General features: G+C 44.8%; 1 protein-coding gene across 1 annotated transcript; it reads left to right on the plus strand.

Annotated features, from left to right (window-relative positions):
- The first annotated feature begins 1,489 nt into the window (after positions 1 to 1,489).
- On the plus strand, positions 1,490 to 23,796 carry DDX55 (DEAD-box helicase 55). The gene is made up of 14 exons (XM_077293217.1): positions 1,490 to 1,910; positions 3,941 to 3,991; positions 4,428 to 4,514; positions 7,257 to 7,348; positions 8,277 to 8,339; positions 9,818 to 9,967; positions 11,158 to 11,347; positions 13,322 to 13,404; positions 13,492 to 13,623; positions 14,566 to 14,658; positions 15,126 to 15,240; positions 16,369 to 16,537; positions 23,033 to 23,322; positions 23,450 to 23,796. The coding sequence occupies exons 1-14, from the start codon at positions 1,623 to 1,625 to the stop codon at positions 23,600 to 23,602; spliced, it is 1,956 nt and encodes a 651-aa protein (XP_077149332.1). The 5' UTR covers positions 1,490 to 1,622; the 3' UTR covers positions 23,603 to 23,796.
- Positions 23,797 to 24,016: the final 220 nt, after the last annotated feature.

Genomic DNA, 24,016 nt, shown 5'->3' on the forward strand with positions numbered 1-24,016 from the left:
AGGAAGGTCAAGCAGATCTAATAAGTGCAGGAGTTCATGTAACTTGATGCTGCAATCTTCTGGCCCCTTTCTGTCATGGTTTCCCAGTGACACCAGGCCTGCTGTAAATGGTTGCAGCTGTGCAATGACTATTATTTAACATGCGTTTAAATGTGATTGTCTAATTCTGAACACAACCACATCCCCACTTATAAGAAGGTGTTCACACTTATGCAAACACATTATTTTAGTTTTGTTATGTTTATTTACCCCTCAAAATTATTTCAGTTTGTTTTTCAATGGATTTGCACAGATTATGGATGATATTGGGTGGAAAAAGGTCTCAAATTATTCTTCTGGCATTTTAACAAGGGTGTGTAGACTTTATATTCATTGTATGTAGTGCACAGAGGCACTAGCAGATGCTTCTATTGCTGGACCTTGTGTCCACATGGTTGCTGGATGTCTGTAAGACATAACTAAAGGTACCTTCACACGAAACGACTTTGTAACGATATCGCTAGCGATCCGTGACGTTGCAGCGTCCTGGCTAGCGATATCGTTTAGTTTGACACGCAGCAGCGATCAGGATCCTGCTGTGATATCGCTGGTCGCTGAATAAAGTTCAGAACTTTATTTGGTCGTCCAATCGCCGTGTATCGTTGTGTTTGACAGCAAAAGCAACGATACCAGCGATATTTTACACTGGTAACCAGGGTAAACATCGGGTTACTAAGCGCAGGGCCGCACTTAGTAACCCGATGTTTACCCTGGTTACCAGTGTAAAATGTAAAAAAAACAAACAGTACATACTTACATTCGCATCCCCCGGCGTCCGCTTCCCACACTGACTGAGCGCCGCAAAGTGAAAGTGAAAGCACAGCACAGCGGTGACGTCACCGCTGTGCCCTGCTACTGCCGGCGCTCAGTCAGTCAGTCAGTCAGTGCAGGAAGCGGACGCCGGGGGGGAATATAAGTATTTACTGTTTGTTTTTTTTACATTTACGCTGGTAACCAGGGTAAACATCGGGTTACTAAGCGCGGCCCTGCGCTTAGCAACCCGATGTTTACCCTGGTTACCCGGGGACCTCGGCATCGTTGGTCGCTGGAGAGCGGTCTGTGTGACAGCTCCCCAGCGATCAAACAGCTTCGTTGTCGCTATCGCTGCAGCGTCGTTTCGTGTGAAGGTACCTTAAGCTGCTGGGTCTCAGCAGATAGGGATTATCACGGGCCGCGACTTCTATAACTGTCGGCTGCTGTTCCTATTCATGGATGCCCCAGTTACAGTGAAAAAGTGAACAAAATAAAGATAATATTTCCATTACAGATTATTAACTTTGGGGAACATTTAACTAACACAGTTACATTTTTATGTAGCAAATAAAAATAGTATAAAGAAAATATATGAAAACAAATAATAAAAATGCAAAATGCAAAAAGAATAACATATTGTATATGCTTTAAATAAAAACAAAGCAAACAAAAAACAACACATACTTGGTATCCCCACAACCCTAATAATAAGATAAGAATTCATTTAACAATTTATTTAGTGTAAAGAATAAAAAAATAATAAAAAAAAAAAACAATTTCCAAAAATATTTTTTTTTACATTATTATATACATCTGCGTTGACTCTCTCTATGCTGTATACAATGGAACATCTCAGAACTTCTTCTGTTTTCCCTTTTATTCGGCTGATGCCTTTCTCCCACTCAGCAGTGTTTGTATCCGGTACCTTGTTCTCGTGCACAGGTTGCCCGGGGGACGCCTTAGCCGGGTGCACTGCACCCACGTGTGAGCTCAGCTGTAGTGGCAGGAAGATGGAGAATGTCACAGAAGGGACCTGGGATTCTTTACCCGAGAAGCTGAATGACGAGATCCGCCAGACGCTGAGAGAGCTGCGCTTCACTCACATGACTCCGGTGCAGGTATCCTCATGTGCGGCCTGTCTGTGCGGCTCCTCTCGTCTCCATTACCTGGGAGTGCAGAGACCATCGCTGTCTCCTCACATCTCCCCCATTATAGGGCAGTATACAGCAGGGGTGATCATGTGCTCCCAACCCCCACAAACACTGCCATCATAGTCCCCTCTGCCCCCCATAAACACTGTCACCAGAGTCCCCTCTGCCCCTCCATAAACACTGCCATCATAGTCTCCTCTGCCCCCCATAAACACTGCCATCATAGTCTCCTCTGCCCCCCATAAACACTGCCATCATAGTCTCCACTACCCCCCATAAACACTGCCATCATAGTCTCCTCTGCCCCCCATAAACACTGCCATCATAGTCTCCTCTGCCCCCCATAAACACTGCCATCATAGTCTCCACTGCCCCCATAAACACTGCCATCATAGTCTCCTCTGCCCCCCATAAACACTGCCATCATAGTCTCCTCTGCCCCCCATAAACACTGCCATCATAGTCTCCTCTGCCCCCATAAACACTGCCATCATAGTCTCCTCTGCCCCCCATAAACACTGCCATGATAGTCCCCTCTGCCCCCATAAACGCTGTCATCATCATAGTCCCCTCTGCCCCCCATAAACACTGCCATCATAGTCTCCTCTGCCCCCCATAAACACTGCCATCATAGTCTCCTCTGCCCCCATAAACACTGCCATCATAGTCCCCTCTGCCCCCCCCCATAAATGCTGTCATCATCATCATAATCCCCTCTGCCCCCAATAAACACTGTCATCATCATCTCTTCCCCCAATAAACACTGTCATCATCATCTCTTCCCCCAATAAACACTGTCATCATCATCTCTTCCCCCCATAAATGCTGTCATCATCATCTCTTCCCCCCCCATAAACTCTGTCATCATCATCTCTTCCCCCCCATAAACGCTGTCATCATCATACTCCCATCTGCCCCCCATAAATACTGTTATCATCATAGTCCCCTCTGCCCCCCATAAATGCTGTCATCATCATAGTCCCCTCTGCCCCCCATAAACTCTGCCATCATCATAGTCCCCTCTGCCCCCCATAAATGCTGTCATCATCATAGTCCCCTCTGCCCCCCCATAAACACTGCCATCATCATAGTCCCCGCTGCCCCCCATAAATGCTGTCATCATCCTCTCTACCCCTCATAAACGCTGTCATCAGAGTCCCCTCTGCCCCCCCCAATAAACATCATCATCATAGTCCCCTCTGCCCTCCATAAACACTGCCATCATCATAGTCCCCTCTGCCCCCCATAATTGCTGTCATCATTATCCTCTCTGCCCCCCATAAATGCTGTCATCAGAGTCTCCTCTGCTCCTCTATAAACGTCATCATCATAGTCCCCTCTGCCCCCCATAAACGCTGTCATCATCATAGTCCCGTCTGCCCCCCATAAACGCTGTCATCATAATAGAACCGTCTGCCCCCCATAAACGCTGTCATCATAATAGAACCGTCTGCCCCCCATAAACGCTGTCATCATCATAGTCCCCTCTGCCCCCAATAATAAGAGTCCCAAATCTCCTTCCTCACCGTTAAATGTCATTAAAATCCACCCCTTCCCTGTAAACATTTTTGTTTGTCGCCCCCGATAATCGCTGGTTGTCGTCAGAGTTCCCCTTCCCCTATAAACCCTGTTGTCGAAGTCCCCACCAATAAACGCGGTTTGCAGAGTGATTCCCCCACCCCTGCCCTTACACACTGTAGGCACACTGTACCCTTATAAACTGTACCAGCAAAGTGCCCCAATGCTACTAGCTGAGTGCTCCCTAATACGTAGTACCCCCAAAAGAGCCCGACTTACATGTAATGCCCACGATAAACACTATCAGGCACAAGCTACCAAAGTGCCCCACGTAGACCGCCCCAACATAGTACTGCCCTTATACACACTGCCAGCATCGTTTTGCACTTGGAAAGAATGAAAGAAAAATAAAAACACAAATAACTTTTATCACTGATTTGACCGACTCCCTGACACTAATGTGTTTTGCTTTCCTGCAGGCTGCAACCATTCCTCTGTTTATGAGCAATAAAGATATTGCTGCAGAAGCTGTGAGTATCTTCTCATTATTACAACCTAGGGCTCGGGTTATAATTTCTGGTGTCCGTCAGAGGGATTTGTTCGGAGTATTCCCACGTTATACATTAGATGGAAGCCTCGGATGTTTGCTATTGTGTGGGCATGCAGTGGTCTGTATTGTCCATTGACTCACATTATTAAAAAAAATGAATTGTATGTGATTTACTGTAGCGGTAAGTGCAGCAGATTGCTCCTTACTCTAAAGTAGAAAAAGAAAGCCGACACTTACTGGTCTAGCCCATAACGATGGCATGCCTTGGTCATATGGCTCACTATTAATTACATTCCGCATGGTCATCTGAGGTTCTCTCACACGTATGCAGATGTGTTCATACATTGTAGTGTGACTGGTGCCTTACAGCTGAGGGACGGTCATTTCTCTGTGATTGATGCAATTCTTGGTCACAGATCACAGGAAGTGGGAAGACCTTGGCCTTTGTGATCCCATTGTTAGAAATACTCCTGAGAAGAGAAGTGAAGCTGAAGAAACATCAGGTAACATTATTTTCAGCTCTCCAATTTAGTTCACGGCAAATAAAATAATTTCCTGGCAACTAAACCGAATATAGCTAATAGCTGGAAACACTGCCAGTTCCTAAGACTTGGGTAAAAGTAGTCAGTGGGTTGGATCTATGGATTATGGCAAATGATGAACTCACTTTCAACGATGCAGTATGGAAACGTTGGCAGTCTGGAGATACCGACCCAATAGCCATTCTCATAAATACAAGACTTCCACATACGCTGAGATCTCACCTTCTCCTCGTGTGTGCTATCTCCTCCCATTCTGTGCTTATAAATGGTCAGACATAAGGATCCGACCTGTGAGTTGTTTCCTCTTCTCCCTTATTGTCTTTTTTATACAGTTTTGCTTTTAACAAATATAAAATTTATTTTTTTAGATACTTGGGTGAAGCACCTGAAATGTCATGCAAAACAAATATTATTTAGCCAGGGAAGGTCATGGCCAGCCAGGGTCCTCTGCAGCAACCATGTAGTATCACATTGCAGCTATTCAGATGCTTGGCCATCCATATAATAAATGCATGGTCCAAGTCCCGCAAGCCAAAAGCCGCTGCTTCTTAGCTTTTCTGGCTCACAGAGTGAGCCTGGAGTGGAAATACCCCTTCATGGCATCGAAGGGTGCTTTCACACTGTGTTCAGGCACCCGTTCTGTGGCTCTGTTGGGCTTACATCAGAACCCACCGTAAAATGGATTCTAGCGTATTTGCTGACGGGGCCATATACTATAATGCTGCCGAGAGAACGAATGTGCGCTCTGGCTTGCAGCATTTTCGACCATGTACACCTACTGGAGGCAAACACCCAGCTGTAATAGACTGCGTTTGGGTGTCCATCTCCACTAGGTGTACACGTCCGAAAATGATGTGCAACAGATCGCACGTTTATTCTGTGAGCATCATTATAGTCTATGGCTATGGCCTTAATAGGGCTTGCATTAGCAAACAGGTTTGAACAATAATCAGGATATAACAAGTTGCTAGATGAATGGTGGAAGCTTCAGATTTAGTTATGGTGATGTAACCTTTAATATTTCCAAACTTGGTTATGAGCAGATAACTGATCTTGCAGTTTCCTGGGGTGTGTGTATATACACGTATCATTCTTTTGTCTTTTTATTAACACTACATCTGTTGTGTGTATGGATATTTATATATATTAATGTACGTCTCAGTATTGTTAGTATGGTGACATGCTTCTTTGTCCTTTCTTTTTTCTCTTATTCAAAGCTATAGGATGATATAGTGTAATTATTACTGTAACACAGTGGAAGTGGTTTAATATCAACACCTCCAGGGTTATTGGCACAGGCCATTCAAAGAGGACCTTTCACCTGTTTGAGCATGTAAGGATAATGTGGCCACATCATGGAATTGTGGCTGCAGAGCTGAGTAAAATGTATTTTTAATTTGTCCCTTCCATTGCAGAGATATTAAGTTGTAAAGTTTAGTTTATAATTTAAAGGGAACCTGTCACCCCCAAAATCGAAGATGAGCTAAGCCCACCAGCATCAGGGGCTTATCTACAGCATTCTGGAATGCTGTAGATAAGCCCCCAATGTATCCTAAAAGATGAGAAAAAGAGGTTAGATTATACTCACCCAGGGGCGTTCCCTCTGCGGTACGGTTCTGGTCTGATGGGCGTTGCGGTCCGGTCCGGGGCCTCCGATCTTCTTACAATGACGTCCTCTTCTTGTCTTCACACTGCGGCTCCGGTGCAGGCGTGCATTGTCTGCTCTGTTGAGGGCAGAGCAAAGTGCGCAGGCGCCGGGAAAGATCAGAGAGGCCCAGCGCCTGCGCACTGCAGTACTTTGCTCTGCCCTCAACAGGGCAAAGTATGCCTGCGCCGGAGCCGCAGCGTGAAGACAAGAAGAGGACGTCGTCCTATGAAGATGGGAGGCCCCGGACAGGACTGCGACTCCCATCGGACCGGACTGCGACTCCCATCGGATCGGACTGCCCACCCAGGTGAGTATAATCTAACCTCTTTTCCTCATCTTGTAGGATACATCGGGGGCTTATCTACAGCATTCCAGAATGCAGCCCCTGATGCTGGTGGGCTTAGCTCATCTTCGATTTTGGGGGTGACAGGTTCCCTTTAATTTCTGTTACTGTTAAACTGGGTGTTACCAGAGATTTGTCTGTGGGTCTTGTATTTCTTCCCAGTCATAAGCAGCCATGGGAGAAACAAAACTCGCTCTCCTCAATCATTTCTGCATCTGCTGTGTACACATACAGCAGAGCTGAGTTATGTATCGTTACAAACCCTTCCATATCTTATATCGCAGTGCTGTCAGCTCTCACCCCTCATACACACTGAGTGCTGTAAGATGAGATCTGGAAAAGTTTGTAATTTTACATAACTTAGCTCTGCTATATTTCTACACAGCTGCTGCAGAGATCAATGAAAGGGAACATGTGCTTTTCTCCCCTGCATGATGCTGCCTGTTTATGATTGGTCAACCTCATGCAGGGGAAGAAGAACACTCTCCCAGAGACAAATCTCTGGTAACATCCAGTTACTCTGTAACACAAATAATAACCTAAACTTTACAAGCTAATATCTCTGCAACAGAAAAGTACATTTCCAATCAAAACACTATTTTATTTACTGCATTTTATGCATCTAGCAAGAATATTCTTTATTGATAAAGTCAGACTTATTTTTTTGTACAGTACTGTATAAGGGGGTTGATGTTTGTATTTTATCACTTAGGTTGGGGCAATAATCATTACTCCAACTCGGGAGCTTGCAGTACAGATTGATGAGGTGCTTTCATACTTCACAAAACATTTCCCGCAATTCTGGTAAGTCCTAATTCTCCATTTCAATATTTTCAGGAATATTTTTTTAGTCTGCACAGTCCTCGAGCGGTTTCCAGCTTACTTTAAGGGCTCGCTCACACTAGCGTATATATTGGACGAGTGCTATTTGATGTTTATTGGATAGCACTCGGCCCAATGCTATACTATGGGGCAGTGCAGATCAGCGTTTTTTTTTTTTGTTTTTTTTATGAGAAAAATGTGAAGTGCAAATCGGATGGTGCGCACCCAGTCAAGTCTATTGGTGCATGGAAACCATTGGATTGCACTCAGATGACATCCAAGTGCAGTCTGATTTCCAGGGACTCGCAGAATGGAGAAGATAGAGAAATTTAGTTCTCCATCTTCTCCTCACCCATGCTATGATTCTCTCGTCCAAGAGAATCGGATCACACTAAGCTGACACTCAGATCAGAGTTTGGTCTTTAACATAACCGATCCGATTTTCTCGCCCCAGAGAATCTACGCTAGCGTGACCGTAGCCTTAATGTTTAGTTGGTAGTTTAGTTTTAGGTTCGTTAGAGAAAAATGAAACGTCAGAAAGAAGTCCTTTGCTATAAGCCTCCTGTTAGCTGGAGTGGATTTATTGCGACCATGTATTGCTTCATTTGAGTAGGCTCCACATAAACCTACATTGCCCCGCAAAGACAGCAGGAGGGAAATATTTTAGGATTGTGCTTTTCCCAGAGACAGCTGATTGCGGGTACCGTTTCCTTTTGCAGGGGATTTGTCTACTTTTGGTCATTTTTTGGTGGTGAAAAGATTTTTAGTTTACTGTTCGATTTGGTAGCTTGATACATGTGTAAGTTTGATGTCTGTATGATATGCTTAGACATTACAGAAAGTAACACTACAGGATGCATTGTGCAATCTAGATTTTAACTTTTTTTTGGGGGGGGGTTAACTCCTTCAGTCAGATCATCCTTATTGGTGGAAGTAATCCCGTGGAAGATGTGAAGAAATTTAAAGAACATGGGTAAGTGACAGTGTTCTGTATTATGAAGATGGGCTGAACGGAACGTTTCACCCTGAATATCCCTAATAAACAAACTATTTTAACCCTGCTGTGGAACCATGGGGTCATACAGACCCCAGCGCTCAATGAATTGAAATATTTCTAAAACTGGTCAATCTCAGACATTGACCTTCTATGTATTTTCAAGTAACATATTTCTGCTCATGTTGATGATATTTTGAATTTGTTTTTCCATTTTGTTTCAAAGTTATTTTCAATTTTCTGTGTTTGGGACTCTCCTGACCCCATAGTATCTTTATTGTCTGACATTTTTTTTTAAAATATTTTCTGTTTATTCACAGATTTTGTAATATAATTGTAAATAAACAATGGCTAGTCACTTCCAAGTGACACCAGCAGTGTTACAGGACAGCGCAAACGGTGCTATGTTTGTCCTTGATCAAAGGACAAAAAGACAAGATTTGTTTGCAATGACTGCAAGAAGTTCGTTTGTGAAGATCATTTGTTGTCATTGTTTTTACTAAAATCCACACAGTTGCAGTTATTAGCTTTCTGCTCATATTTATTTTACTATTATTTTTATGTTACACTCAACAAGGGCAGCAGTAATGAAAACTATTGCATTTGTGTAGATTAAGGTACTTAATTTCTTGAATATATATTTTTTTAATTGGCGACATTGTATCCATGCTGAATACTGCGACTGCTGATATATGAAGTTGCACTTCGGCACGATGTTTTTCAACACTTTTCTGTTTTTTACTGGCTGTGAAAACGGTAAGAAATGGAAACTGGAAGGTAATGACTGAAATATTGAATTTTTATTATATTATTATAGTTAAACCCTATCCGACATCTGCCATTAATGTAAGGCATCATACCTGTCTGGCAGATGATGGCTGTGTGATTGGACCCCCATTGGGACCCCCCTAAATGCCGTTCTCAATTTCTGAGAGTAACATTTAAGACTTGTGGTCATGGGGTCATGCCGCTACAAGCACCTAACCCACCCCACCACTGACTCCTCGGTCAGGCTGGGATGTAAGTAGGGTGCTATAGGGCATTTTAGCTCTTCTGTTTCATATACCATTTATATACTCTATCTTGGAGTTTACAATTGGGACTATTTTAACATATTCGACAGTATATACTATATCGGTGTTATTCAGTGCCTCTCTTATATGTCTTTGTGACAGAGCCCGTTTTTGTTTTTGTGTATTTTCTCTTGTGCTTTACATTTCTTTTGATATTAGCTAAAGGTGTTTTTTTTTAAGTTTATCCATTAAAGTGAATGTATCTGTAAGCCATTTCTCATAAATGATATACTGTTGTGCAAAACTAGATTTATTCAGTGAATCAAAAACAAAAATTGGGACGTAGTTATCCCACAATTTCTGTAATTCTGCTGTGAATCGGTCTGGCCTTTCCATGGCTGTGAAGTTCTTCTATTCACATTGATTTATCCTTGTTGTCACCAGCGGAAACATCATTGTGGCCACTCCAGGCAGGCTGGAAGATATGTTTCGGAGGCAGGCAGATGGGCTGGATTTGGTTACTGCTGTAAAGACCTTGGATGTCCTGATTTTGGATGAAGCAGACAGACTTCTGGACTTGGGGTTTGAAGCAAGGTGCTACAGCTTTACATATATATATGTAATTACATTATGTATACACACAGTAAGTTATATATTTACAGGGAACATTTCATGTCCAGAATTGCTATTACCTACTGATACTGGGTTAATCTTCAGAGAAATGGCATTAAAATCCTTCCTTCACTACTTGAAGCGTGTCTACAAGGAGAAAATTAACTTCTCCCCCTGCAGCCACTCGCTGTCACTCATCGGAACGGTGCAGGGAGCAGTTACAGTCACGGCTAACTATACGGTGATTGCCTGTAGGCAGCGTATGTTTGTGTGTGTGCAGAGCAGGCTGGGGAGTGATTACAGCCGCACTCACTGTTTTGTGAGATGACTGTGACTGCTCCTTGCCCTGTCCCAATGACTAAAAGCTAGCGGCTATAGGGGGGGGGATATATGTAGTAGGTGTAATAATATAAGCAGCAAATACCTCCAATTAGGAATGTAGTATAGTTCTTCTGATTTACTATGTCTTTTTCCTCATGTGCAGGCATTGGAGGAACTTGGGTATCCATGGTTACAACCAGTGATATAGTGATAGTTACCTAGTTGCTAGTGGTCATAACCGTGAATGCCTAAGGTCCTCCAATGCCTGCGCATGAAGAAAGAGACATAGCGAATCTGAAAAACTATACTACATTTCTAATTGGAGGACTCTAATACTAATATTCCTGTTACACCAACTACATATTGGGATGGGATCTTGGAGATGGGAATACCCCTCTAATGTTCTCCTTGTAGCATATGACTGCCCAAACCATGGCATGGCCAAATATTTAACTACACCTTCCCACCTGTTTGTTTTCCCTTTATTCACCCCCCCCCCCATCTTTTTTGATTGACAGCTCTGGTTTGATGGCTCCAGAAAAGTGCAGAGATAGATGGAAAACAAGCAAGTGGGAAGCTGCACTTAATACTTGGCCACACCAAGGGTGCACCATGAGCCTGTGCTTGGTTTGAACAGTCATTCTTTGCTGACCATCCCTCTAAACCAAGCCTGACTGGTGATTTGCATGGCCCTATCTCACAGTAGGATCTGGACAGCATGTGTGTGCGAGTTTGATAATAAATATTTGAACATTCTCCACTGTTGATTGCCACGTAACGATTACTTACCGGCACATGCTTCACTCCCTTTAGTCTTTATGCCTACACAATGTTTTCTTTCTCATTTGTAGCATAAACACCATATTAGGCTTTCTGCCCAAGCAAAGGAGGACTGGTCTGTTCTCTGCCACCCAAACGCAGGAGGTGGAGAACCTGGTGCGAGCTGGGCTACGGAATCCAGTGCGGATCACTGTGAAGGAGAAAGGGGTGGCCGCCACCAGCACCCAGAAAACACCTGCGCGACTTCACAATTATTATTTGGTAAATGATAATCGGTGTCATTCCTGACTAACATGACTGAGGAGCGTAAACTAGGAGATTATATATACTATGTTAATCTCCAATAACTATGTGATTTGCTGTACATTGTTTTAATCTGTAAATAAGGAGCTCGTTCATCTTGTAAGTCTAAATTCAGAAACTTTACCGTGAGATTCAGGAACTTCTTCACTTCATTACACAGTAGAATTATGTATCCTGGATTTGTTCTTGGTGGGAAAAGCATTTTTTTAGGTTTAGTTGCTATCCGGAGCATATATGATTAATGTTATTGGTGGGGAAACCTTTCTAAGGTTATGTGTACACATTGAGTACTTGCAGCAGAGTGTTGCCACTTGGGGGTTGATTTCACTACTATACAATTCTCTGTTGCTGAAATTTCTGGGGGACTCTATGACCTTAGCTAAAGCTAGGTGGGAAAGAGATGTGGCAAACATTTCTATGAAGGAGTGGGAGGACATCCTTGAATTGACAGGAAAGATCTCGATTAATACGGCCCAGAGAAGATCTGTTCTTTTTAGTGCATAGTGTATAGGACCCCCAAGGTGTTATGTAAGAGGGGCCTTAGAAAGGATGGTGTGTTCAGAATGTAGGAAGGAGTGGACTTAATGGGGGTCCTGTCCCCAATTGGCTGAATTATGGGACAGTGTCGGAAATTAGTCTCTGAAGATTATGGCCTCCAAAGTTCCACTCAGTCCTAAGACATGCATTCTGGGCTTTGTTAGAGAATAGTAAGGTTCGGCCCTAATTCAACTGGCCATAACCAAAATATTCTACCAAGTTAGGGAGTCCATAGCCAAGCAATGGTTGGCAAAAGATCCTCCGTCAATAGATGAAATAACCCTCTGTTTAAAAAAACACAATACTGTTGGAAAGAGGTATATATTAAAAGGGGAGCAACAGTTAAATTAAATGTGGCAACTTTATTAGATGCCCCAGGTTGAGGAGTTATCGAGGGATGTCGTTTTCAATTTACTAATACTTTAATATTAGCTCAGTAGGTGTTTTGCTGTGCCCCAGAGAGGGAAGAGGGGTTCGTTGGGATAGTGGGGGGGATGGTAAGTGGGTTATACTACTTTCCGAGAAATGCAAATGCTTGTGTGCATTAATCTATACGAGATCTATAATGATCGCATTTTCTCTAAATGTTTATTGTTACACTCGAATGGTTAAATGAATGAAAAAATATGCATTTGTACGTGCGTTTTTTTTCCCGTTCACTTGAAGTGATCTCCTGCAGATTAAAAAAAAAATACTTTGATGGTTCAATTCTGCAAGGTAAAAAAATAAGCAGCGTGTGCATGAGAGTTCAGATATCTCCTTCACTTTGCTAGTACTGTACAGTGCAGTGTTTTGATTCTTTTCATGGAAAAATGCAGGAAAAGCACTAAAGATACATTCAAAGGAAAGACCTGGGACTAAGGGTGCAATTGACAGTAGTTGTTCTATGGATATCATAAATATTTATGATACACATACTTTTTTAATATTACGTAAGAGATAAAGGCGGGGCCTTAAATGGGTTCTCCAAGAATGCAATTAAATGCCCCTGTCAAGTAATTCAACTATCAGTCCATCCTAATCATGTGTCAGGACAATTTGCATTATGAAGAAATACAGCTCCCAGGACCTGTCTCAACTGACAGAGGAGCTTTATCGTATGCACAGATTCCTCCATGAGGAGAGCGGCTGTGATTGAGGCTGGAGAAAAAACTTTGTGCCCAGTCAGCCAAAGAGAATTATTTTTTCTGATGTCACAGTCCTTCTCCTCAGCTCATGGAGATATGTGTGCTTATGAAACAGCTCCTCTTGTCAGCTGAGACACAGTTCACTGGAGCCTGTCCTGCACAGACTGCAGCCTGTCCTGACTTGTGACTAGCACAGGTTGCCATTTGAATTATTTGAGAGGGGCTAATAAATATAAATCGTTTCTCCCAACTATTTTGTTTTTAATAGGTTTGCAAAACAGATGAAAAGTTCAACTACCTTGTGAGTTTCTTACGTCAGCACAAGCAGGAGAAACATCTTGTGTTTTTCAGGTAATGACTAATTGTGGGTGAAGTCTTGACCAAGAGTCTGCTTTTTTGTTCTGTTATTACAATGCCATTGTCTGCTTTTATACGCAGTACCTGTGCCTGTGTGGAATACTATGGGAAAGCATTAGAAACTTTTGTGAAAAATGTGAATGTAATGAGCATTCATGGAAAAATGAAACACAAGCGTAACAGGATTTTCACAGAATTTAGGAAGCTTGAAAGGTGAGAAAACTGTAAAGATGGCATCTTGTTGGTTCATATAGTGTTCACGGATGGAAGAAGGTCCTGTAGTGTCACCATCTAATATCAAAGACCATGCACTGCAACATCTGATATGACGTTCAAGATTTTGCAGTAGTTTGTTTGGCATTACCTGAACATTAAAGGGGTTATCAATCTTGGGGAAGAGGTTTTTTTAATTTTTTCTTTAAAAGCATTTTTTGGAAGCAAAAAAACATTTTTACAATAGAGCTTTCTTGAAACCCATTATTGAAACTATTTGAATTTTTTCACCCACAGTCGACTTTGATGTTGTCTGTAGTCATAAATCAGTTAAGAGGTGCCTAAAAAAAGACATAAATGATATACAAACTCTCCTGTAAGACTGTCAGTGAGCTTACTGATGGATTTTCAGATAACTCATTCTGCAGCCAGCAATAGACATTACAACACAGACTATAAAAGTCAAAGGGAACAACATTTTTAAAGAAATGCAGTTGTAAAAATACATTTATGTTACATTAAAAGAGGTCAACATACGAAATTTGAAAATGTGTGGGGCGGATAAATGGATTGTCCGGGTGTGGCGTCTGTCGAGCTGTTGCAGAGTAGGTTGGGAGTCGATTAATTACCTCTGCAGAAATTGTACTTGTGCGGCTGAGCTTTTGTAAAGCGGTGTATAAATTTATCAAGAGGAGATGTACCAGTTTGATAATAAAGGATATTGGGATGGGGTTTGGGGGGGGTGTATTGGGTAAAGGGGCTAGTTCATGTTAAATGAAAATGTATCAATCTGCTTTGTAATTTTGGTATCTGTCTGAAGTTTGTGTCAGAGTGTACTACATTTAAAAAGTGCTTGATTAAAAAAAAAAAAAAAAAAACATTTATGACAAAGAAAACAAACAAAAGAAAACCTTTTTAAAGAATGTGTCTCATTGGTTACAGTGGAATTTTGGTGTGTACTGATGTGATGGCGAGAGGTATTGACATCCCAGAAGTAGACTGGGTTTTGCAGTATGACCCCCCCAGCAGTGCCAGGTGAGCAGTGTTAGCCATTTTTACAGTTGAAGACTTGTCACTAATATTTCTATTTTGTAGTATGAGATTTCTTCTTTTATTTTTTTGTTACTGTTACTGAATGTTTAATAATAATTTTATGGAACAATATAATGAATCTGCCAGCTGAATAAATGTGTTTAAATAATGATTCATAGGAATTGTTCTATGCATTGCAAGTCTACAACAGGGATAACTCCCAGATGTCCTCTTCTGTCATACTGTAGAATAGTTATCTGCTTTGGGCATCAGTGGGTAGCACCCATATTATTTGCCACCCCTGGGTGTGCACGCCTGTGTCTTATTTTATAGGTATTGGCATTCTTCTCTTTGTGACTACACACTTTACCTAGACAGGGTCTTTTTAGATTGTGTCTCCAATATACAGTTTTCCACTAAAGTTCTGGCCATTTTCTCTCCCTTATTTATGTTAGTTATTTTTCTTTCAGTGCTTTTGTGCATCGATGCGGCCGTACTGCAAGAATTGGTAATCATGGCAATGCACTTGTATTTTTGCTTCCTATGGAAGAATCATATGTCAATTTTCTCTCAATAAATCAAAAGGTAAATATTTTTTTTCACTCGCAGTAAATAAATATGTGTGTGTATACTTCCTCTTGTGACAACTACTAGAGTTGTAAAAACAATCCACAAGCAATCCAAGAAAAAACAAAATTAACATGTACCCTACAGCAAGTAAAAAGTAATGGTACATGTAAATAACACAGGGTACTTGGGTAACATTATTTTGATGGAAAAAACATAAAAGCCATTCCACCATGACAAGGTGTACCCATCAGGACGGTCCTAACCTGTTTAGTATTAAAACCTTACCATGTGTCATGATGTCAATGTGAATAAGGGCGGAGTGGGAGAGGGCCCCGACTTAAGACACCCATCCATGGAAAGCTATCCAGATGAAATACGTAGCCCAGAAAGAGGGTCCGCTCCCCATTTGTACAAAGTACAAGATATTACAGCAAAACCAAATACCTGAGCCAGACTATAAGTTGGTATACATTCAAAGTGTAAGAGCACATTCACGCTGGCCACTTTGAATGTATACCAGCTTATAGTCCGGCTCAGGTTTTTTTTTTTTCTGTAATCTCTTGTACTTTGTACAAACAGGGCTCTTGGGCCCCTCTATCTGGGATAAGTATTTCATCTGTATAGCTTCCCACGGTTGGATGTCTAAGTCGGAGCCCTCTCCCACTCTGCCATTATCCACATTGACGTCACATGACACATAGTAAGGTTTTAATACTGGACAGTTTTGGACCGTCCCGGTGGGTACACCTTGTCGTGGTGGGATAGCTTTTATGTGTTGATCAACATACCGTTAACTAAGTGCCCTATGTTATTTACATTTACCATTAGTATTTATTTACTTATTGTAAGATATGCGCTTTTTTTTTTTTTTCTTCGTTTTTTTTCTGTAAAAAGGCCAATGTGAACATGCTCTTACACTTTGCACGTATACCAGTTTATAATCCGGCTTAACTACTAGAGTCCTGTGGATCCCAAAGCTGTGACTTTACATTTATTGTCAGAACAGGGAACTTTTGTCCCCAGTCCATCCCTGGTCGCAAGACCATTCTGCACATTATGGTGTCTTATCTTGTGGCTGTATATGATCAGTCAGATGTTCTTACTTTCGGTAGTTACTAATTTTTGTAATTTCCCAATCATTAGTGCCCTTTACAAGAAATGGTTGACTTCAAATGTACAATGGACCATCTACCAAAATTGCGAACTATGGCAGAAAGAGATCGGGCAATGTTTGAAAAAGGCATGAAAGCCTTCGTGTCTTATGTACAGGCTTATGCCAAACATGAATGCAATTTAATTTTCAGAGTCAAAGGTATGTATGCTCAGTATTCATTATAAATATGCATATATGTGTGTGTATATGTATCCCTAAGTAGTCATCTCAAGGCTTTTTTTTTTTTTATCTTTATCGTGAAATGTTCTTGTGTAATATTACGCACTTCTGATAGTAATGAGAAATCAGTGCCCCAATAATCAGTGCAATTTCAACAGAATTCTGGAATAAATTCCTCTGAAAAGGTGCAAAATTTTGCCACAACTTGGAGTTGTGCAAAAATAGGGATTTTTGTGTACTCACCGTAAAATCCTTTTCTCCGAGCCACTCATTGGGGGACACAGGACCATGGGTGTTATGCTGCTGTCACTAGGAGGCTTGACAGTAAGTTGAGACAAAAAGTTAGCTCCTCCCCTGCAGTATACACCCTCATGCTGGCTTCCAGAGACCCAGTTCAGTGCAAAAGCAGTAGGAGATTAATAACAATATATTACATAACATTAGAGTATAACATGTCAGAAAAAGTCAAGAACCAAAAAGGTAACGAGCCGAAAGGCTAACAGGGTGAGTGCTGTGTCCCCCAATGAGTGGCTCGAAGAAAAGGATTTTACGGTGAGTACCCAAAAATCCCTATTTCTCCTTCGCCACATTGGGGGACACAGGACCATGGGACGTCCCAAAGCAGTCCCTGGGTGGGAAACAATACAACCAAATAACTCAGTGTACCATCTGACTATAAATGCGCGACAGCTGCTTGCAGAATACGTCTGCCAAGGGCCGCATCCGTAGAGGATTGAATGTGGACATTGTAGTGTCTTGTGAAAGTATGCAGGCTCGACCACGTTGCGGCCTTGTAAACCTGCTCCGCCGTTGCCTGGTGCCGGATGGCCCAGGAAGCACCCATCGACCGAGTGGAGTGTGCTCTAATCCCAGCCGGGATAGGCCTGCCCCTGACCCGATAGGACTCTTAAATTGTAGAACGGATCCATCTGGCTATTGTGGCCTTAGACGCGGCAGAACCCTTTCTGTGACCCTCCGGGAGGACAAAGAGGGAGTCCGATCTGCGGAAGGGAGCAGTCCTAGAAATGTACCTCCTGAGGGCCCGTACCACGTCCAGGGTGTGCAGGGCTTTTTCGACCCTATGTTTTGGCTGTGGGCAGAAGGAGGGAAGAATGATATCTTCGTTAAGGTGAAAAGAGGAAACCGGAGATGGGCGTAGGACTACTTTATCCTGGTGAAAGGAAAGAAACGGCGCCCGGCAGGATAGTGCGGCCAACTCCGAGACCCGTCTGATAGATGTTACCGCCACAAGGAAGGCGACCTTCCAGGAGAGGACAGATAGCGGGACATCCTACAGAGGTTCGAACGGGGTTTCCTGAAGCACGCCCAGAACCAAATTGAGATCCCAGGTCTCTAAAGGCATTCTGTAGGGGGGTACCACGTGGGAGACCCCTTGAATGAAGGTCCTGACTTGCAAGTTGGCAGCGATCTTACGTTGGAACAACACAGATAACGCTGAGATCTGACCTTTCAGGGAACTGAGCGCCCGGCCGGAATCCAGGCCGGACTGTAGAAAATCCAAAATGGTAGGGATTGAGAAAACAAGCAGAGGGCGACCTCGGAGCCTGCACCATGAGAAGAAGGTTTTCCAGGTGCGGTGATAGATGCAAGCGGAAGACGCTTTACGAGCGCTTATCATGGTGGGTATGACCTGCTGGGAGAAACCAGCTTGAGTTAGAATCCAGGTTTCAACAGCCATGCCGTTAAACGTAGGGCCCTTGACCTCTGGTGGTAGATCGGCCCTTGGCGAAGCAGGTCTGGACGGTCTGGTAACCGCCAGGGGACGTCGGATACGAGTTGAACGAGCTCCGCGTACCATGCGAGACGTGGCCAATCCGGGGCGACAAGAATCACCGGAACCCCCTCCGTCTTGATTTTTCGGATCACCTTCGGCAGTAAGGGAAGCGGAGGAAACACGTACGGGAGTTGGAACTGATGCCACGGGGATATCAGTGCATCCATCCCTGGGGGATCCCGAGAACATGCTATGAAGTTGGGAACTTTGGCGTTCATTCTGGACGCCATCAGATCCACGTCCGGAGTCCCCCAGCGAAGGCAAATCTGCTGGAAAACCTCCGGATGGAGTTCCCACTCCCCCGAGGCGAGACCCTGACGGCTGAGAAAATCCGCCGCCCAGTTCTCGACGCCTGGAATGTGCACTGCGGAAATGGTGGAGTGGTTGGCCTCGGCCCAACGGAGAATGTGGGAGACCTCCTGCAACGCCGCCCTGCTGCGGGTACCCCCCTGATGTTTATGTACGCCACCGCTGTGACGTCCAATTGGATTCGAACTGGGTCACCCGCGAGCAGGAAGTGAAAGCGTTTCAGAGCAAGTCTGATCGCTCGAATCTCCAAAATGTTTATGGGAAGTCTCGACTCCCGAATTGTCCAAATCCCCTGGGCAGTGTGGTGGCGAAACACCGCTCCCCAACCGAGGAGACTGGCGTCAGTAGTTACCACCAGCCAGCGGATCGGGAGAAAAGACCTCCCCTGGAGGAGAGATGATCTTAGAGTCCACCATGTCAGGGCTTGCCTGATCCGTGGGGACAGAGGACATGGCCGATCGAGGGATAAGGGACTCCTGTCCCAATTGTCCAGCAGAGCCTGTTGTAAGGGGCGGAGATGGAGCTGAGCGAAGGGAACTGCTTCTATTGCGGCCACCATTTTCCCCAGGATCCTCATGGCAAACCGAATGGACCGCGGGTGCGGAATGCAGAGCGTCCGAACTCCCTGTTGAAGCTCTTGGGCCTTGGACCGAGGGAGCAAGACCAGTCCCTTTGACGTGTCCAGGATCATGCCTAGGAAGGAGATCCGTCGGGCAGGAACGGGGGAGGGCTTGTCCAAGTTGATTAACCAGCCCAGGCGCGAAAGAGAATCCAAGGTAATGCGGACGCTTGCTTCACAGGCCTGATAAGACGGACCCTTTATCAGGAGGTCGTCCAAGTATGGCAAAACGACCACTCCTCGGGAGTGAAGAATGGCCATGACCGCCGCCATGACTTTTGTGAATGCCCTGTGCGCAGTGGCGAGGCCGAAGGGTAAGGCCGTGAATTGAAAGTGGTCCTCTTGGATGGCGAAGCGGAGGAACTTTTGATGTGGCGGGAAGATTGGGATATGGAGATAAGCATCTTTGATGTCTACTGATGCTAGGAATTCGCCTGTCTCCATTGAGGAGATGACTGACCGGAGTGACTCCATCCTGAAGTGCCGAACCTTTACGTACTTGTTTAGGAGCTTTAGGTCCAAAATAGGGCGCACCGTTCCTTCCTTTTTTGGAACGACGAAGAGGTTCGAGTAAAAACCTCTGAACCTCTGGTGTTCTGGTACCGGAACAATGACCCCGTTTTGGCGGAGGGATTTGATGGCGCGATGAAGTGCGCGAGATTGAGCCCCCGAACTTGGGAGACGAGAGGGGAAAAACCTTGCTGGAGGAGGGGCGGAGAATTCTGTTTTGTAACCAGAAGACACAAAATCTCTGACCCATTCGTCGTGGACGACGGAAAGCCAGACTTGTTAAAAGAGAAGCAGACGTCCGCCTACTTTGGAGGTGTCGACTGGGAGAGTCCCCGAGTCATTGTGAAGGGAATCTGGCAGGCCTGGACCCTCTGGTTCTGGGTTGTCTAGGTTTTCCTCGCCAGGACTGATTCGGCCGGTATGAAGGCCAGGAGTCTCTCTGTGCGTGGAGATCGTTCTGACCTGGACGAGGCTGCGGAGTTGGACCAGAATGGGCTACTGCGAAAGGGCCAAAAGCGAAAAAACTGTTGGCGCTGAAAAGCAGTTTTTGGCCTTTGTTGTGGGAGGAACTTTCTCTTCCCACCTGTAGCGTCGGAAATAAGCTGGTCTAACTTTTTCTCCAAAGAGGCGTCCGCTCTGAAAAGGAAGGGAAATCAGAGACTTCTTTGAGGAGGAATCTGCGCGCCACTCTCTAAGCCAAATAGCTCTCCTTATGGTGATGGCGTTTGAAGCCGCAGTAGCCGCACAGTCCGCTGCGTCTAAAGACTCGTACATCACATAATCTCCAGCCATGGCAATTTGTTTGGCAAGGTCTGCCGCCTCAGAGGGGAGATCCTGTTCCTGAATGGATTTTGCCAGGGCATCTGCTTAGAAAACCATCGCTTTGGCGACCCAAGCCGCTGCGAAGGAAGGAGATAGGGATGAACCTGAGGCCTCGTACACTGAGCGAGCTAGGGAATCTAGCTGGCGTTCTGTGTGATTTTTAATTGAAGCACCATCAGGTACGGATAAGAGCGTCTTGGTAGCCAAGCGTGATACCGGAGGATCTACTAGTGGAGATTCCGTCCAATCTTTAACAAGATCTGCGGAAAAGGGATCCTTCGATTCCAGGGCCTTTTTGCCCGTAAAACGCTTATCCGTTCGCTCCCTGTGTCGCCGGACTATATCCAGGAAATCTGGGTGAGAGGCGAACACCTTATGGGGACGCTTGGTTCTCGTAAAGGAGACTGAATGGTCCAGAGCAGAATTAGGGTCATCGTCCACTTTTAGCGCATGATTGACTGCCTCGATGAGGGAGTCAACAGTAGATCTAAACTCCGGAGCATCCGGATCTAAGGATGCGTCAGACTCATACTCAGAGTCGTGATCGCTACGAGCCCCTGGAGAGGATGAGCGAAAAGTGGAGCTACCAGAGGCTGAATGGCGTGGTGAATGCTCAGGAGAGGTAGTGCGGATCCGTTTTTTGGATGACCGTGCCTCCTTGCGGTGAGAGCGGCCCCTGCTGGCCGACGCTTCCCCTGATATAGAGGGATCTCTTAACCCATGAAAAAGAGTGCCCTGTTCCCCAGAGGGGTCATGAAGGGATTCAATCGCTTTGGCCAACGAAGCCATGGATTGTGACAGAGACGCGGCCCACTGAGGAGGGCTAGATACATTGGGGTCGGTAACGGCGGAGGGCTCCTGGGCACATTGGATATCACAGGCAGGGCAGAGAGGGGAACTTTGAGGCCGAGGGTGAGGAGCCTGGCAGGTGGTACATGCAGTAAAAAAGGTGGTGTGCACCTTAGTGGTCTTTTTACCCCTTGACTGCGACATGTTGTACCCCAAAGAGAGAAAAAAGGCTGCTGGTGGAAGCTGAGGGGTAACGCTGCAGGGAAGCGCTAAGCGTCGTCTCCTTACCCAGGTCCTGTGCCCCTCAAATGGATATGGAAGGAAAACAACCTCCGGAGCTGCTGGACATTGTGGGAGAAGCCGGCCGGCGCTGCTGTGCAGAGGAAGATGGCCGCCAAGAGTTCGTGGGGTAGTCTCGCAAGGAGCGAGAAGCGCCAGGACCGGGGGCGGAGCCGCACGAATGACGCGAGTGTGGGCGGAGCCTATCGAGGTGCGGCCTGTACTAGGCCGAAGCCGGGGACTAAATTTTCGGCTTCGCCCGGCACGCACCCGCGGACCGCCTGGAAAGGACGCCGCGGAGCCCATATCGCCATGGAGCCCTCCCTAAAACACGACCCCTACATGCACTTACCCCTAAGAGGGGGGGGGCCTGAGAAACTCGGATCTCCTCTGTACCAGCTCCAAGGTAGATAGGACGGTGCAGGGTTAGGGGAGCCTCCATCCACCATCCCCATGAAAGGGGGGTGGAGAGGAACCGTCCGCCTCCTTCCATCATCCGCTTTTTCAGTGGTGATGCAGTGGGGGCTGCACGGACGCCACAGTGGAAACGTGCCTCTGAACAACCAAGGGTGAGACCTGGCGGGCAGGGCAGATGTCCGGCAATAAGGCCTGGCTGCAGAAGAGGATACTGGAGGTGACACTCCAGTGCTCGTCTGTGAAGCAGGGGGGAGATCGGTGCCCTTGAAAAGGCCCGTCGCCCCAAATGTCAGCTCAGGCTGTGGCATCCCACGTCGCAGGAGAGGATACGAAGAGGTAAAACTCCCGTGCTCGCCTGTTGATTCGGGGAGATCGGAGCCTTGAAAGGTTCCGTCGCCCCTTCGTCCAGTAAAAAAGGTTAAATCCAGTGTGCCTCCTACGGACACTAAGCTTGAACTGGGTCTCTGGAAGCCAGCATGAGGGTGTATACTGCAGGGGAGGAACTAACTTTTTTGTCTCAATTTAGTGTCAGCCTCCTAGTGACAGCAGCATAACACCCATGGTCCTGTGTCCCCCAATGTGGCGAAGGAGAAATGTAACCTTTAACCATTTTGGAGGAGCTGGGAGAGAATGGAGTGAAAATGCCACAGTTAGAGCAGGACAGAGTATGATGCCACAGTTTGGCTAATTCATGACAAGCTGCAGTGTCTTCTACACCCGATATCTTACTCCAGTCAGTGACTAGAGTAAGATTTGGCTAGGTGCTCTCCACTTATCAGACACTCCTGATTCCTTAACATATACGCGCCTCTTCATGAGTGCAGGGAGTCTGACTCCCAGCACGTTCACTCATCAAGACCGGCAAAAAAACCTTCGGTCTTGATGAATCAGGGCTTTATTGTTTCTTTTCTGATTCTTTGTTTTATTTGATTAGATTTGGACTTCACAACTCTTGCGCGTGGTTTTGCTCTGCTTAAAATGCCCCGAATGCCAGAACTGAGAGGAAAGGATTTTTCAGACTTTGTTTCCACTACCATCGATACAGACACTATTCCTTACAAAGATAAAAACAGAGAAAAGCAAAGACAGAAGATGCTGCAGGAGAAAAAGCAGAAACCCGAGGGCGAATACAGAAAAAACTTTGCAAAAAATAAAGCCTGGTCAAAGCAGAAAGTCAAAAAAGAAAAGAAGAAGAAAAATGCTCTAAAAAGAAAACATGAGGAGGTAATAGAATGGTTTCACATATATAGATATATCTATATGCATGGTTTTCTTTATACATTACATGCTAATACTACTGTAGAAATTGCAGCAGGGAACTGGATAGTAAAGTGGCTGATGTGTCTTTCAGGATTCTGACATAGATGATGAAGATGTGAATGAGCTCCTGCGTGATACCAGGCTGCTGAAAAAGCTTAAAAGGGGGAAAATAACAAAGGAACAATTTGACAAACAGCTGACCATTGCTGGAAGATCTGAGGGTGGATCAGATATATCGGACTGATCGTCATCTAGCTATACCAAATCAATCAAACTGGCCTAAACAAGTACTTGTTATCTCTGGAGGAAGATTGGTTATATTGGTAGCCGATAAGAGTAAGAGGATCAGCCTCCCAACCATAGATGTATCGAGTATGGCTGATCCGCTTGTGAGAAGATTGTTTTATATAAGGGGAATAAAGATTCGGCTATGTTCACACTTGTTTTCATTCAGTTTCTCATTTAGAAAGAATTGGATTTAACATCAAAACCATATTTGTCGCATAACAAATGCAAACAAACAGAAGAAGAGGGACCCCATTGATTATTATGGGATCTTTATCGGTTTTGTTTCAATTTCGCAAACGGAATAAAACATTTCTGCCCTCTAACAGATACAAAACAGTCCCCCTTGATAATCAATGGGGTCTCTCGTTTC

The sequence above is a fragment of the Ranitomeya variabilis genome, chromosome 1, assembly GCF_051348905.1.
Source record: "Ranitomeya variabilis isolate aRanVar5 chromosome 1, aRanVar5.hap1, whole genome shotgun sequence".
Classification (NCBI taxonomy): domain Eukaryota; kingdom Metazoa; phylum Chordata; class Amphibia; order Anura; family Dendrobatidae; genus Ranitomeya; species Ranitomeya variabilis.

What these genes read in the sequence shown, in the direction of transcription:
- DDX55 (XM_077293217.1), top strand. Translation starts at nt 1,623, where the DNA reads ATGCTGTATACAATGGAACATCTCAGAACTTCTTCTGTTTTCCCTTTT. An exon ending in AAACATTTCCCGCAATTCTG is followed by an intron (nt 7,349 to 8,276) that starts GTAAGTCCTAAT and finishes TAACTCCTTCAG; the next exon opens with TCAGATCATCCTTATTGGTG. An exon ending in GAATTTAGGAAGCTTGAAAG is followed by an intron (nt 13,624 to 14,565) that starts GTGAGAAAACTG and finishes CATTGGTTACAG; the next exon opens with TGGAATTTTGGTGTGTACTG.